Below are 14,583 nucleotides of genomic sequence, written 5' to 3' on the forward strand. Positions count from 1 at the left end.
CTCACCCCGATGAGCCACCACGTAGACATCAAAGATATAAAAATAACTTAATTTCCCTTTGGATTACTTGAAACTTTGTTCTCCCATGAGCATTACGAAAATCCTCCCAACTTTATTCTCTGCTTTGGTCTCAACTTAATTAAAGTCTGCTGAAATCTTTACCAGAAATGTGTTTTTCAGGAAAATTAAGGATTACAAGCATTTTCTGATCATATTAGGTTTGGTTTTTATGAAAGAATAGCTTGGTAAGAGCTCTTTTAATGTCCTCCATTGCTACTTCCAGCCCATTTTGCATGGGCCATTTATTGCAGAAAAAGCAAATTTCTATTTGTGAACAGCAACAGCAAAAAAGCTCCAGAGGAAAACAATGCTGATATTGCATTGTTTCATTCCTTGCAGATCTAACAAACCTGCATTTTCTTCTCAGGCATCTTTAATTACTGACTATGATTATGCATAGTTAGTGGGGCTAATCATATTCCTTGGAATATTAAATATTTATGGTGTAACATTTTCACCCAGCTTTAGCCCTAACTTATACTGCCAGCCTGTGTCTCAAAATTCTACACTTTCCCAACTAATGTTTGAGATCTTTTTTAATAATTAAAAGTACCAGAAGAAAGAAAATTTTATAAAAACTCTTCAATCCATAACCCAAATTATTGTTTTTTACCTACATCTGACATTTTATCGTATTTCTGATGAATTTAGCAAACTTCTGTATATTCATTTATGACTTTTAGGTTCAATGTTATAATTCAAAGAGTTTTTGACAATAGCTTTTTATAAAATTGAGTGTTGAATGTCTCCATAAGTTGCTTCACATCAGCATTTACACATTAAACACTTTCCTCTTTATGGTTTAGAAAATGTAATTATTACCTCTAGAGAGTAAACAAGCCTACTGAGCAATTTCACAGCTTTAGATTGTCCAGATTAAAAATGACACAGGAAAATGTAACTGCAGTGATTTGCTGGTCAGATTAAAAGTTTAGTGGTCCACAATGCCCTGATCCTCTCACCAACAGATTAACACTAAAGCTGAGTCAATAAAAAAAATTTTTTTTTTTTTTAAGAATAATTAGGGGGAAAAAAAAAAGAAAACAAAACACAACTGCAATTTTTTTGTTTGTTTCTTTATAACTGTAGCCGGAATTTAAATGTTCAGTGATGTCCCAAAATATAGTCCAGGAATATTTTTTAGTAAAAAGTGTTATGCAAAATGCACTTTGGGCTTATTCTAGTCCATGCAACCATAAAGTTCCACCTGCTTTAACAGGTTTGCATGTTTATATTCAGAGTTTGGCTGTCAGGGTTCTGAAAGGAAAATTTTTAGCTCAATGACTGACCCTGGGCAAGTCACAAATTCTCTCCTCTTCCTGGAAAACTAGTATCAAAATGAATGCCCATCCCACAGAGGTACTACAGACCTAAACTTCACTGATTCTTCCACTGTATCCAAAGAAGTCACAAGGAGTTGTCAGGTTGTAAAGGAGAAAATACATTTGATTTTTCACACAAAATGCAAGGAGCACACGTTTATAAAATAAAGAAAAAGTTGCACGAATATACATCAGATAGCCCAGGGCTTCATCATCCCCCTGTCTTCCAAAACAGAATTAGAAAGAACTGAAGAAAGGACACAAAGTTGGTGAAAAGGCTGGGGAGCCTCTCCTCTGGGGAAAGGCTGAAGGATTAGGAACGTTCTCCCTGGAGGAGACAAGGCTCAGGAGAGAATCCCATCACAACATTCTCATGCTTACAGGGAAGCTACAAGGAGGATGAGGCTCTTTCTTCACAAGGAGACACATGGGGAAGACAATGGGCTACAGGTACTGCTTGCACCAGGAAAGGTCTCATCTCCATATAAGAAGTTTTTTTCACAGTGAGAGCAATCACTGGTGTTTTTCACAGTGAGAGCAATCAGAGGTGTTGTAGTTGTCCCATCTCTGGCCGGGTTGGACAGGGCTTGGAGCAAGCTGGGATGGTGGAAGGTGCCCATGCCCATGGCAGGAGGATGGAACAAGCTGATCTTTAAGGTTTTTAAGGTGATTCTATGGTTTATTGAAGCAACCTCCCCAGGTACATGGTGGGATTTCCACCACATCCTCATTTTGAGGTTTCCAAAATACAGTTGTACAGGATGACAGATAATGTTCCTTTCCCACAGACGGGTGGACCAGATGAGCTTCTGAGTCCACTTCCAACCTGGTCTGCTTCATGATTTTATGATTATTCAGACCAAATTGCCTTAAATTATGCCTACAATGTATCTGTCAGCAGGAAGAAAATATAAGTCTGCAGGCTCAAGACTAAAACTCGAAAGCCTTGGTTTCATCTCTCAGTTTCTGTGTATTACCCATGTAATGAGTCAATCTCTCTTTGCTCAGTGGAGGGGACATTAGTAAATTCTAGAGGAAGCTGTCCCTGCCCGTGACAAGAGATGGAATCAGATGACCTTTGAGGTCCCTTCCAACCCAAACCATTCCAAAGTTCTAGGACAATACTGGAGACAACAGAAGTGGAGACAGCTGGACCTTCTACCAGTTTAGGGTCCTCAGCTACATTCCCACCAAGGGAAGACAATGAACTTGGATGGCTCTGGGAGTCATCCCAGATTACAGATTTAGGAACTGTGATAACAGAGTCCTACGAACACTGCCAAAAGCCAGCAAATAGCTGATCCTTTAACTACACAAGGATGGTTGAATCAGCTGCCCTTCATGGAGTTGGGGTTTTGACATGGACATAGGAATCAGTTGAATACAAAAACCTGTTCACTTAGCCTTAATTCCCCAAAAAGACACTCCTGTTTATAGCTAATTCTGCTGTACAGCTTATGATTCTGGTATTTCCTCTATCATGGAACCATTTAGTGCTCCAGGCCTGGCCCCAAGCTCTTTTGCAAGAGGCTTGCTCTAGACATGAGTTTTAGGAGAAAAACATTTTGTCATCCAAAAATGGCAGCTCAAAGAGATTTAAATAATTACAAATTCATGTTAAACTCATTAAATTGTTTTGGATAATTCAAAAAATGGTACTTTGAAAGTTCCTCATAAATTATTTAGGGAGGAGGGTGTTTGAAAACATTTAATTTTAAACTTTTGCAGCATTATATTTAAAAGACAAAAAAAAGAGACTAGAAAGGACTCTCTCATTAAAAAGTAATTATGCTTTGTTGGACTCAAACCCACTTTTGTTGTTACTCCTTTTTTCTTGCAGTAGAAATAATAATAGCAACAAAAATCTTGGATATGTTCCCTCCTGTTTTGTTCTTTTTTCTAAATTTCTGTGGTTTATCCAGAAAACTAAAATTTCATTTTGAAGTGAACAATTCTGCTTCTTTAGAGAGTCACAATAAAAAGCTTGGTCTATGAACAAAGAGCAAACTCAGGGGGTAAAAGTTTGGGAAAACAAAGGGGGAAAAGAGTGAGTAGAGAAATAATAAATTTCATAAATTCTATATCAATTACATCTTCAATAAGAGACATCATGTGAATCCAGGAACATCAATATAATTCTGAATGATCCCTTGTGCCCCTGTTATGGCTCTCACAATCTCTTCTCTGTGATATTCCTTATTCTGATAAAACATCTCCATGGCTTTTTTTGTCCCTGAAGTCTGAGTGTTTTGGTTTGCTCCCCACAGAGTAATCAGAATATCTGAAAATGGCTGAGGGACAGTAATTGCAATCTAATTGGCCAAACTGGAAGCTTGATGTGAACATAAATATCTATGTGTATCACAGAATCATACAATCACAGACTGCTTTGGGTTGGAAGGGATAGGAAAGATCATCCCATTCCAATGCCTCTTCCAAGCCATTCTATGATTGTTTAATTTTGTGACAACACCACCATCTTCACAGGCCTTGAAGCATTGTCACACCAAAGGGGGATCTGTCCCTACAGAATCATTAAGGCTGGAAAAGACCTCCAAGGTCATCAAGCCCATGATGAATGAGTGAATGCCCCCATGCCCACTAAACCATATCACAAAGGGCCACATCTTGATTTTCTTTCTTCTTTCTTTCATCATTTCTTTTTAATGATTCCAGGGATGGCCTCACCCCTGTCCTGGGAAGCCTGTTTTCATTGCTGACCACCCTTTCTGGAAAGAAATTTTTCATAATATCCAACCTGAATTTTCTCTGGTGCAACTTGAGGGTATTTCCCTCTGGTCTATCACTAATTTCCTGGGAGAAGAGGCCAATCCTTCTTTTCAGGGAGTTGTAGAGAGTCCCCTTGAGCCTTCTTTTCTCCAGATTGAAGAACCGCAGCTCCCACAGCTGGTCCTTGTGGGACTTACATTCCAGATCCTTCCCCAGCTCCTTTCCATTCTGTGGAAACACTCGAGCTCTTCAATGTCTTTGTCTTGCAGTGAGGAGCTCAAAACTGAACGTGGGACTTGAGATTTGGCCTCATCAATGCCCAGCACAGGGGGGAGAATAATTGCTATGGTCCTACTGGAAAGAGATGAGTGGGAGCAGGAAAATTGATCTTTATCTCCAATTTGTCTATCCTGGGATCCTGCATTGCACTGTGAAAAATACTCAGTGCTACAACTTGCCAGAAAGAGAAGAAGAGAAGGGAAGAAGATGACCACGAATTCAACTTATCATCAAGTTGTGCCTTTTCAAATGTCAGCCACAAAAGGAACCATAAGTCAGAATGAGAAATGCAGAGGAATTTAACACACATTTGTGAAGGGAAGGGGAAAAAAATCCCCATTCAGATTTGGGCACCAAAAAAAGACCACGGCAATTTTGTCTTAGCTTCAGAAGCAGGCAACATTTATCATATGCTGTTACCTCCATTTCACAGGGAGATAAACCCTATGGAGTGTAGGTTGTACCCTCAGAGCACTTTAGATGGTGGGGATTCCTCTCATACCTATGACTGTGTGCTAGGATGTGCTAAAAATGGTGGGAATCTGAATAAACCTCAGGTTTTGTATGCAAATTTATTCATTAATATGCAGGTGCTAAGTGGTAATAGTACTAGAGCATTAGTGCTTGGATGTGATTCATAATTAGGGTGGAAAAGGTACAATAAAAATCAGTGTTTGCATCTTGACAACACATAAATCAACCCTGTAAGCAGCCAGCTAGAGCGGGATCCTTAGAGGAAAAGCCTCACACAGGTTGTTTAAAGATTAAAGTTCTTCTTGTGTTTAATCAGTTTCAGAGTGTGAAGGAAAACAGGATTAATTACAGTCCCTCCCATCAGTCTCCCATACCAGCAGAGTTACAAAAGATTCATCTCAACAGCAAAATGGCCACCATCAGCAGCAGGCACAGGGAATGCTAATTGTAATTAAAGAGTTTATTTGGAATCAGAGAGCTGAGTTTTAATCAGGATGAGAATGGAGCTTTGCTGTGGGAGCCTCCAGAAAGTGGTTACTGAGCAGAATGGGCCTTTTTTAAGCAGAGAGGGGTCGTCAAACTTCTGGAGTGGATTTTCAGCTTGATTATCTCCTCAGTGGGATGCAGATGAAAATCCTTGCAGGGCCAATTATTGGTATTATTTTGCATTTTTGTGGTGTTTTTATGGCACGTGCCCCTCAGTGCTCTCAGAGAACTTTGCAAGGGGCAGGTAGAATCACCAATCTTGGAATGGTTTGGGTTGGAAGGGACCTCAAAGATCATCTCATTTCACCCTCTGCCATGGGTGAAATGGATCGTATTCTGTCCCAAGGCTGCTCCAAGCCCTGTCCAACCTGACCTTAGACAATTCCAGGGATCAAGGGACAGCCACAGCTTCTCTGTGAAATCTGTGCCAGGGTCTCAGCACACTCACAGGGAAAAATTTCTTTTTGCCACCCAATCTAGTGAGTCAGACCCTAAAGAGGCTGAGGTTGCAGGGTGAAACGATACTGCAAGTAGTGCAAGTAGGCAGAATGGCACTGGTGGGCACAAAGCTGCACACTGGGTCATCCCAGACTTCCACAGCACAATTCACTACATCCTGCCTGGAAAGGAATCACACAGACTGGGACTACCGTGACCTCAGCCTCAGCAGCAGATCTCTGTGAAAGTCACATCTCATGGCTCAAGTTTCTGCATGACTTTGCAAACACTCCCTCCAGCACAGGCACTTACCAGATTCTGAGTAGAACTGCGTCCATTCAAACTCTGACTTGGGGAAAACAGAGACAGGTGGCTCCAGCTGCAGGACACCTCCATCCAAATCCTTGAAAAGCGCTTTCCTGGAACCTTTGCATCTCTTTTCAGGGAGCATGGTGTCTTTAGAGTTCTGTAGACTGGTAAGTTGGAAAGGTAACATTATTATTAGTGGCTTGGAACAGCCAGAAAAGCCTATAAATTTCTATGTAAGCCATTAACTACTGGCTGCCAGAGAGGAAGGTACCTGTGACAGAACTGGGGTGTTGAGAGAAACTCATCTCACTGAGACAAATATAAGAGTTGAGACAAATAATTTCCTAAACAGGGCTCTATATTGACTATAGAAGGAGGTCAGTGTGTTTAAAAACATGCTTAATTTTTGGAACACTAACATGTAGTGAACTGCTTTCAGCTGCAGATTGACTAAAGGTTCAACACAGCTTAAAGGAACTGGTGAACTGAGCATCTCACACCCATGGCAGAATTCAATACAATGAAAAGACTTGCACTCCAGTGAAGTCCATGGATATATTTTCAGATTACTACACATCTGACCTTGAATTTTTGGTCTCAGGCTGAAAAAAGCCGATTGCTGGCACCTTGAATGAGGCAAACAGGTACAGAGGAACAAAAAGGCCAATTCCCTCAGTCAACCAAGCTCAAAATAGGCAGAGAACAAAGACTCCTCTAATCCTGACAGTTCACTTTTTGACCATCTCTCAGTACATCCAGCATTTCTGCTGGTTAGGTCTACTAGCAAAGTTCTTCATGGATTTGCTATATTCTCTGATGTTTCCATTTCTTTTCTTGCTCCAAGGCAATGCTCATCTTCTCTTTGACAGAACAAATCCATCAAGATATCCCTTCAGGATGCTGAAGCAGAACAATGCAGCCACATCCTGGGTCAAGCTCAGCAGCTGCAAAGGTGGATTAAATAAATGCATGCAGATATTGCATGAGGAGCCCTGGGAGATGGAACAACCCTCAGAGGCTCAGCAGCCTCCCAAGGAAGCGTTCAGTAATCCACGTGCATTCCTCACATTTGAAAACCACCAGCTCTTGCAGTAGACTGGGTATTCAGCAGCTCACTACCAGCAGAGTATTGTGGGATGGATACAAGAGTGAAACATAATGGGAGCTGACAAGCTGGACAGGGCTCAGAAATCTACACGCAAACTAGTGCCCAGAGCAAAAAGCAAAAATATAGAATAAAATAAGAAATTCTGGCAGAAAGCTGGAGGGGCTCTGAACATAGCAGTGCGGGACACCTCCAATTATTTTTGACTGGCAAGTGGAGTCCATGCTGGAATTTTTATTTTTTTTTTTTGCTACTTCAAGGCTCCCCTGACATAGCCTCTGCATCATGTTCAGTGACTGCAATAAATAAATAGGCATGTGGTTTCCATTGGATGTGGTATGTCTAAACCATTGCAACCAGCAGTGACTTAAGGTTACAGATGAAGTTCTCCCCTCCCTCCTCAACACTCACAGATGATGTTCTCCCTGGGCAGGAGCAGTTCTGGCAATCATTTGACATCTCACAGCCTGCCTGGTACTGATCAACATTTCTGATGTGATCTCGCAGGCACAAATCAAGCCACGCTTCCCCGACCAAAAGGACATTCCCTGTCTCAGGGTTTTTCTCCTGGAGGTCCTGACATTTTCTGAAGCCTGAGGCTGAGAAGTCAGAGATGCTCAGGAGGGGGGTTTAGGAAATGGGATATGTGAGGCTTGTTTTGCTACACAAATGTCAGATAAAGAAGAAATCCAACAGGATTCATCCAGAGATGCACCTTGATGGAATTCAAAACTCAAATTGTAAAAGATTGCCCTAAACTGAATTTGGTGGTGTTTTTCCTTTTTTTTTTTTTCCTATATTTGAGTTTTTCTGTGCATGTTTGTTTGATGTTGGAGCTTGCTCATTTTTGTCAGACAGGAGCAGTACAAAAGCAGATATGAGGGGAGGATAGTTCCAAAGCTGTAGGTGTTTGGGGTTTTTTTTTTTTTTGGAAAAACGATAGTTCAGAATGAAGCATTTTACCTTGTTGGATGAAAGTAGAACTTGTCCTTTTCACTGACATGTAACATACTTGATGTCTCTGCTGTGATGAGAGGCATGATGCCTAAATGATCAGCATTTGACATGATACAGACATCCCTGTCTTCACTGTAGCAGCTGTGTGTAAAACCAGTAAAGGTGACTTCTGCCAGGGATCAAGAGAAGATCAAGCAAGCAAAAATGGTTAAAATAGTGCCATAACTAGAGATAAGAAAGTTGGGTTTTTTTCATGTGATGTTTTCCATATTAAAATGCCGCCCATATATATATATGTGCAAATTATTTTTAAATCAGACTAATAGCATTGTTCATAGATCTTCATGTGGCTTTAGAATACTCTGTAGCTAAGTTAAATCCAGAATAGATACAAACCAAGTCATGCCATAGGAAATGAAATCAAAGAAATAGTAACTGAAAGAGAAAACAAAAAGCAAGAGTATATAATGCATTATCATTTGAATAAGTAAGAACCAGTTAAATAACAACCTGCCTTGGATGATTTTTCTATTTGCCAGAAATTGAAATAAAACAAGCAGGGTGTGATGACACATACTTGGCTCTGGCACTCAACTCTCGTGCAGCTCCAAAATACATATTGTGCCATGAATTTTTTGTGAGATTCTGCACAAGTCTACTTGTCTTTCTCTACCTCTCTGGTTCTTCAGTGAAAAGAGGATAATGAATTTTCTTGCAAAAGTAAGTAGCGGTGAGGAATAAAACATGAAAATAGTGAGGTGTTTAGATACCACCTTTGCAACCAGCTATCAGGATTCTTCTATATTCAAATGTTGCTCTGGGGACTGAAAAAATTCATTTGAAACAAAGATACAGGATACATAACAGGATACATTCCTCTTGTGCAATCTCATATACCAGTAAAGGTCATAACTGCTTCTGTGAGTTGTAGTTCTTATGTTCTGTGACAATTCTATCCAAAGTGTGATATTCACTGCTCAGATTTGGTATCTTTATTTAGGTGGAGGCAACTGTGGGTCAGAGAGATGAATCAGTTGGAAAAGCAACACAGAAGGAAGGTATGTGTGAGGTAGAATCTATACATTAGCACGAGACATAATTATCATGGAATCATAGAATACAAGAATGGTTTGGGTTGGAAGGGACCTTAAATATCATCTCATTCCACCCCTCTGCTATGGGCAGGGGCATCTTCCCCTATCCCAGGTTGCTTCAAGTCCTGTCCAACCCAACCCTAAATACCTCCAGGGATGGGGCAGCCACAGCTTCTAGGGGCAACAATTATCCTGCAGTAGATTCATGAAGTGAAAAATATCAAATAATATTTTTTTCTTAATTAAACTGTATCAAGTTGTAGAGGAATTGTGTTATCAATTTCATTGAGGCTCTGATTTCTCCAACAGTCCATCTGTGGGAGGCTAAAACCTCCGTAGGAAAAAGTGAAATGAGTAAAGAAAAGCAGCGACAGAACAGTCTGGCCAGTGGAGGCAGAAGACCAACCTTTCAGCTTCATGATTCCCAGGGCTTTTGGACAATGCCCAGTTTTGTGCCAGGGATGCTCTGGCCTTTGGCTGGGAGCGGTGCTAAAGGTGGGCCATAAAATCCCAACACGGCCTCTCAGAGGGTAGCTTGGGGGTCGGTCCTGGGCTGTTGGATCTGCTGAGTGAGGCTTGATCCTGTCTCTGAGGCAGTCAAAAGTTGAGCTCGTTGCAACAATGATGGAGTTTTTAAGTTCTATGGATTTTTTCCCTGTGTAGCACTGCTCGGTGTAGGCACAGTGCACCATTGCCAGGAGTCCCACAGTGTTGTCCACCAGCACCACATTTTCCACCATAACGCTGCCTCCAAGGTGGAGCATGACACCATAGTCATAATTCTTATAGGATAGAAAGCCTGTGATTCTAGTGCAGGTCTGAAATCCATCTTCCTGGTACAGGTGAACGCCATGGAGACTCGAATGGGCCACATTTCCACTGCAATGTTCTCCAGCTAGTGAACACTCCTGGCCCCTGACATGGAAGCCAATCCTCTCAGATCCTGCCACAACATTGCCACGAAGGGAGACACCGCTGGCCAGGTTCACCTTGATGCCAGCAACCCAGTTTAATGAACCTGCTGGCTGCCTGCTCAGAATAACAAGGCTCCTGAGGAGGGAGTGATTTTTCCCTTCCAAATCAATGCCAGCTCCAGTGGTGTTGAACACCACGTTATTGTGCAGCAAGATCCCACTGCTCTCAACTGATTCAATGCCAGCTCCACAGCTGCCACTAATGCTGGATGACACCACTGAGGACCCCTGGGATACATTCCTGAATTCAATGGCAGAAAGCTGAGGAGGCCCAAAATTCAAAAACTGAACATTTAAGAGTTGAAGAGCACCTGCAATGAGATAAATGGAGTGAAATAAATATCACATAAGAACAGGAAAGGACAACCACATTAACAACAGTCAGACATATAACAGCAGGCACTTTGTCAGTGTATTGTTGTGATGGTTATTTGTTAATAAATATATACAAACACACAGTAAAACCTTACAAAGCACACAGCAGCCCTTCCTAAAATATCTTTCATATGATTTATGGATTTATGGATCCATTTATGAATTTTTAGTGGCGCTCAAGTTTCATACTTGCTGACAATCAGTTTGTTCTTTCACAGCACATGTGAATGGATTCACATGTTGCTGCACCTCTTTCTTGGGCAAAACCGGTGTGCTTGATGAGGACAGGTGAATCTCAACTACCTTCAAACTCCATCCCACTGGAGTCTTTGAAGTGTCCCACCAGCATCCTCCCAGCACAAGTCACATCCGCCTGGATCTGGATGTTCCGTGTGAGGAGCCCAACCTCCGCGGCCAAAGGGATGCTTCTGCCATCTTCTGTGTCATGGGGACGCCCTGGGGAGTTTCAAGAAAGCAAATGTGATAAGTGTCTATCATACCTATTAGGCAGTGCTTTGAGGGACATAAATCCTGACAGCTCCTCTGCAGAATCTGCACTGACATTCAGGTGCGTTTCACCCCCAGCACAATCTGCGCGCATCGACACAAAACCAGAAAGGCCACCTGCCCATCAAATATTCACTGTGTGCTTATATTTTACCAAGATATCTCGTTTTTAGAACAAGAAGGTGCTAAACCTTTCCCCTGAGGTGTGCAGGTGCCAAATCAACGAACAGGTTCACACTTCATTTTTTCCAGGCTCTGCGTGCTGGAGTTACTCTTCAGCACACTGCAGAGTTGATCTCCATGAATTTTCCTCAGGATCAGACTAATGTCAATGCCAAAACCCTCTTTGCTACAGAGCCTTGCTAAGTGTTTTCTAAGAGGATTTTAAAGCACTTTTTTCAATGCCTTTCTGAAGGATACTTTTGCTCAAGTTTATGCAGCTGTCTAGCTTGGATTAATCTCAGGTGACTTTAGACACATGCAGATGTGATTTAGTTATCCAGACTGGTTTTATGCACGGTGGAGAGCAATAGGCAAATCTCAAGTGCAATTGTTGTGTATTTTATATACCTGCTTTAGGGGCAGATGAAATACGAGTGAGAAGTACGTATTGTATGTGTTTTTCTGTTTTAATGATCCAGGGAGCTGAGAGTGACTGGCTCATGTGTGAACATTTCCTGCAAGTATCTGCATTTGCCAAGGTGAAACTCAGTGTTTACCCATTAATTTTTCCATCAGTACTTTTTTTTCAGCTGTATCTAACAACTGCTGCATTACTCAATTTCCCCGCATTATATAATTATTATATCTACATCAGCTAAAAAGAAAGGCCTAAAATGCATAAACTACTGGAAATAAAGTCTAGATGTTCTATGCTTTGAACTGCACATTTTGTTTGAAAAATGCAATTGTCATAAAAAACTGTGCATGGAGGCTACTCTTGATTAAGACTGTGGATAATTGCAGAACAGAGCTCAGTTCCAAGTGAAGCTTTGATTCTTAGCTCAGACATTTAAACATTCACCATTTAAAACATGATATTTCTGAATCTTTTTATCTATTACACTCATTTCTGGGCCTACTGGCTGAAATAAAGATCAAACTTAAAAAATATTGATGTGCACAAGAAAAATCCTTGGTTTGAAGGTTCAGAATTTGACCTGTTAATAAAATTCTTTTGCTTTCTTTGCTTTTTTCTTTTCTTCTTTCTTTTAAATAGATGGTAAAAAATCTACTTTATAGGCTGAAATAAAAGTAAATAGATGTTAACACTGCATCCTTTTTTCCACAAAAATATAGATCCCATTCAATCTACACAGAAAATAGATTTTATGTTTATTTAGACATTAGTTTATAAATACATTGTTTTCATGTCACGGAATTGATGAAATTTTGTATTTTAAACTTTATAAATATTATTATTATTTTGAAATGTCAAAAAAGGTGGGGTTTAATTCTTTACCAGGTTTTTGACGATAGAAATTGTGCAAAGGGCCTAAAATCCCACATTTCTTTTTTCCTTTATAAGAGGAAAAATTTCTTTCTCTCTCTATGAACCAGCTCAGCTTCAAACTTGAGAAAGTTTTTCCAAACAATTCAGCAGTCAATTGATTATATTCACAGAATTCATGTTAGAATCAGCAAGGTATAAAAGTATATGGAGAAAGAAATGAAGACACCACAAGGAAGCAGAATTGATCCTGCAGAGATATGAAATGGAAGTCAATACTTCAGAAGAAAACTCTCAAAAAAAGGAAGGAAAAATTCCTTACCAATGTGCCTGTGGAGAAGATGTTCATGAATTCTTATATTATGACCATGGACTTCTTTAAGTGTAACTACTTCAGCTTGGTGGGCTTCATAGGAGGAAGAGCTGATCACAACATCCCCACCTTGATCCCAATCTACTTCACCCTCCACAAAAATCCTGTAATACCATGATATAAACTTAATGTCATTACACTTACAAGTTAGGCTCACAAATTTCATTAAAAATTAACAGTTTTGCTCAGGGAGATCGGAAAAGAAAAAGAAAAGAAAAAAGAAAAAAAGTCCATAGGCTATGCTGTAGGAAAAGCTCCTTTAGGGCTTTCTGCAGAAACAGATGTCTGAAATATGTGGGAGGAAATTAATCCTGAAGCATCTACTTCACACCATTGATTAACAACATATACAGTTCCAGTGCAGCATTTCAGAGCTCAAGCTGCCTCCAAAGGACATATCAGACCATTTTTGGTGCCAAGAATATTCTGTAGAGCTGAAAGTCAGCTTTAGATTTAGACAACAGCCATGTGCAGGGCTGTGTGGCTGTCTGCACTCGGCATCTAAGCTTCCACCAGAGCATGTTGGTGCTCTAGTAGTGAGTGAAAAGCAATTCAGTTCTCTGAATTGGGCACTTTGAGTAGGATTTGATTACCTAAACAAGAGCACTTCTTGCTATCTGAGCTATGCCAGGGTATCTAAACCATCAGCCAGCAGATGTGACAGGGGACAGGACTGGTTCCTGAAGCATTCCTGAAGATAAACATGCAAGCCATGGAGGGACTCCAAAAGCATCTGATATGAGCCCAAAGACACCTCAAATGGGCCCAAACCATCTCTCTAGGAACCTGAATCCTGCTCTTGGTAGTTAAACACCCTCTAGGCATCAGCACTTAAAACTGCTGGCTATTGAACATTGCACAGAGTCCTGCATTTAATTGTTCTAATCTTGAGCTGAAGATCCCCTTTTACAGTCAAAGTTGTATTAGTAGTTCAGGGGATTTTCAGCTTCACATAAGGGAAATAAAAGTGCTTAGAGACAGCAAAATTGATAATGATCAGTGTTCATCTCTATTTGATAAACATCTTGTCCTGTTACAGGGTGACTGCTGCTGGCCAGGTGATGATCTAAACTCCTCAGGGAATTATTGAGGTAAAAAGCACTGAGTGAATTCAGACAATGTCTCACATGCAGGCTAGAGTGACAGAAGGGCAGAGAGAAAGGAGATTCCTAAAGAGATGTTGTCAAGTTTTTCCAGAGTGTCTTTCTCCAATATCTTTCAAAGATGAGTAGGTTCCAAATGAGCAGTTACAGTATACAATACCTCAATACCTGTGAATATTCAGTAGAGAAATCCGCCAAAAAATTATTACCTCTTTTTTTTTTTTTTACTTCATTTTTTACTTCTTTTTTTTTTTTTCCTTAATCACTGAATATCTTCTGAAATGGTAGGAAAGTCTTTCCCGAACTGATGAGCTGATTCATACTGGAAATGGATATAGAGCAGCACCTCTCTTTCAATAAAATCCACTTCCTTCAGCTTTCATTTGCCTTCAGCTTTCATATTCCAGCACTGCTTTACCTATTTCCTGTATCCAACCACATTACCTCTTAGCTGGCTTTTGGTAGATTTTTAATGAAAAATAGCGCATTGTTTTTGGTTGTAGGGTTTTTTTTCCCTTCTTTTAACAACCGAAACAACTCTTTGTGT

The 14,583-nt window shown here is 40.5% G+C and overlaps 1 protein-coding gene across 1 annotated transcript in view; it reads right to left on the bottom strand.

The window, feature by feature from the left end:
• PKHD1 (PKHD1 ciliary IPT domain containing fibrocystin/polyductin) overlaps nt 1-14,583 on the bottom strand; it is a 281,842-nt gene that overhangs the window by 104,843 nt on the left and 162,416 nt on the right. The window contains exons 55-59 of the mRNA XM_050971903.1: nt 12,883-13,037; nt 10,907-11,059; nt 9,661-10,539; nt 8,167-8,329; nt 6,102-6,262 (exon numbers count right to left, since the gene is read on the bottom strand). Of these exons, the coding sequence (XP_050827860.1) occupies nt 6,102-6,262; nt 8,167-8,329; nt 9,661-10,539; nt 10,907-11,059; nt 12,883-13,037 (1,511 nt within the window). The remainder of the gene's footprint in view (nt 1-6,101; nt 6,263-8,166; nt 8,330-9,660; nt 10,540-10,906; nt 11,060-12,882; nt 13,038-14,583) is intronic.

Source organism: Serinus canaria, chromosome 3 (assembly GCF_022539315.1).
Source record: "Serinus canaria isolate serCan28SL12 chromosome 3, serCan2020, whole genome shotgun sequence".
NCBI lineage: Eukaryota > Metazoa > Chordata > Aves > Passeriformes > Fringillidae > Serinus > Serinus canaria.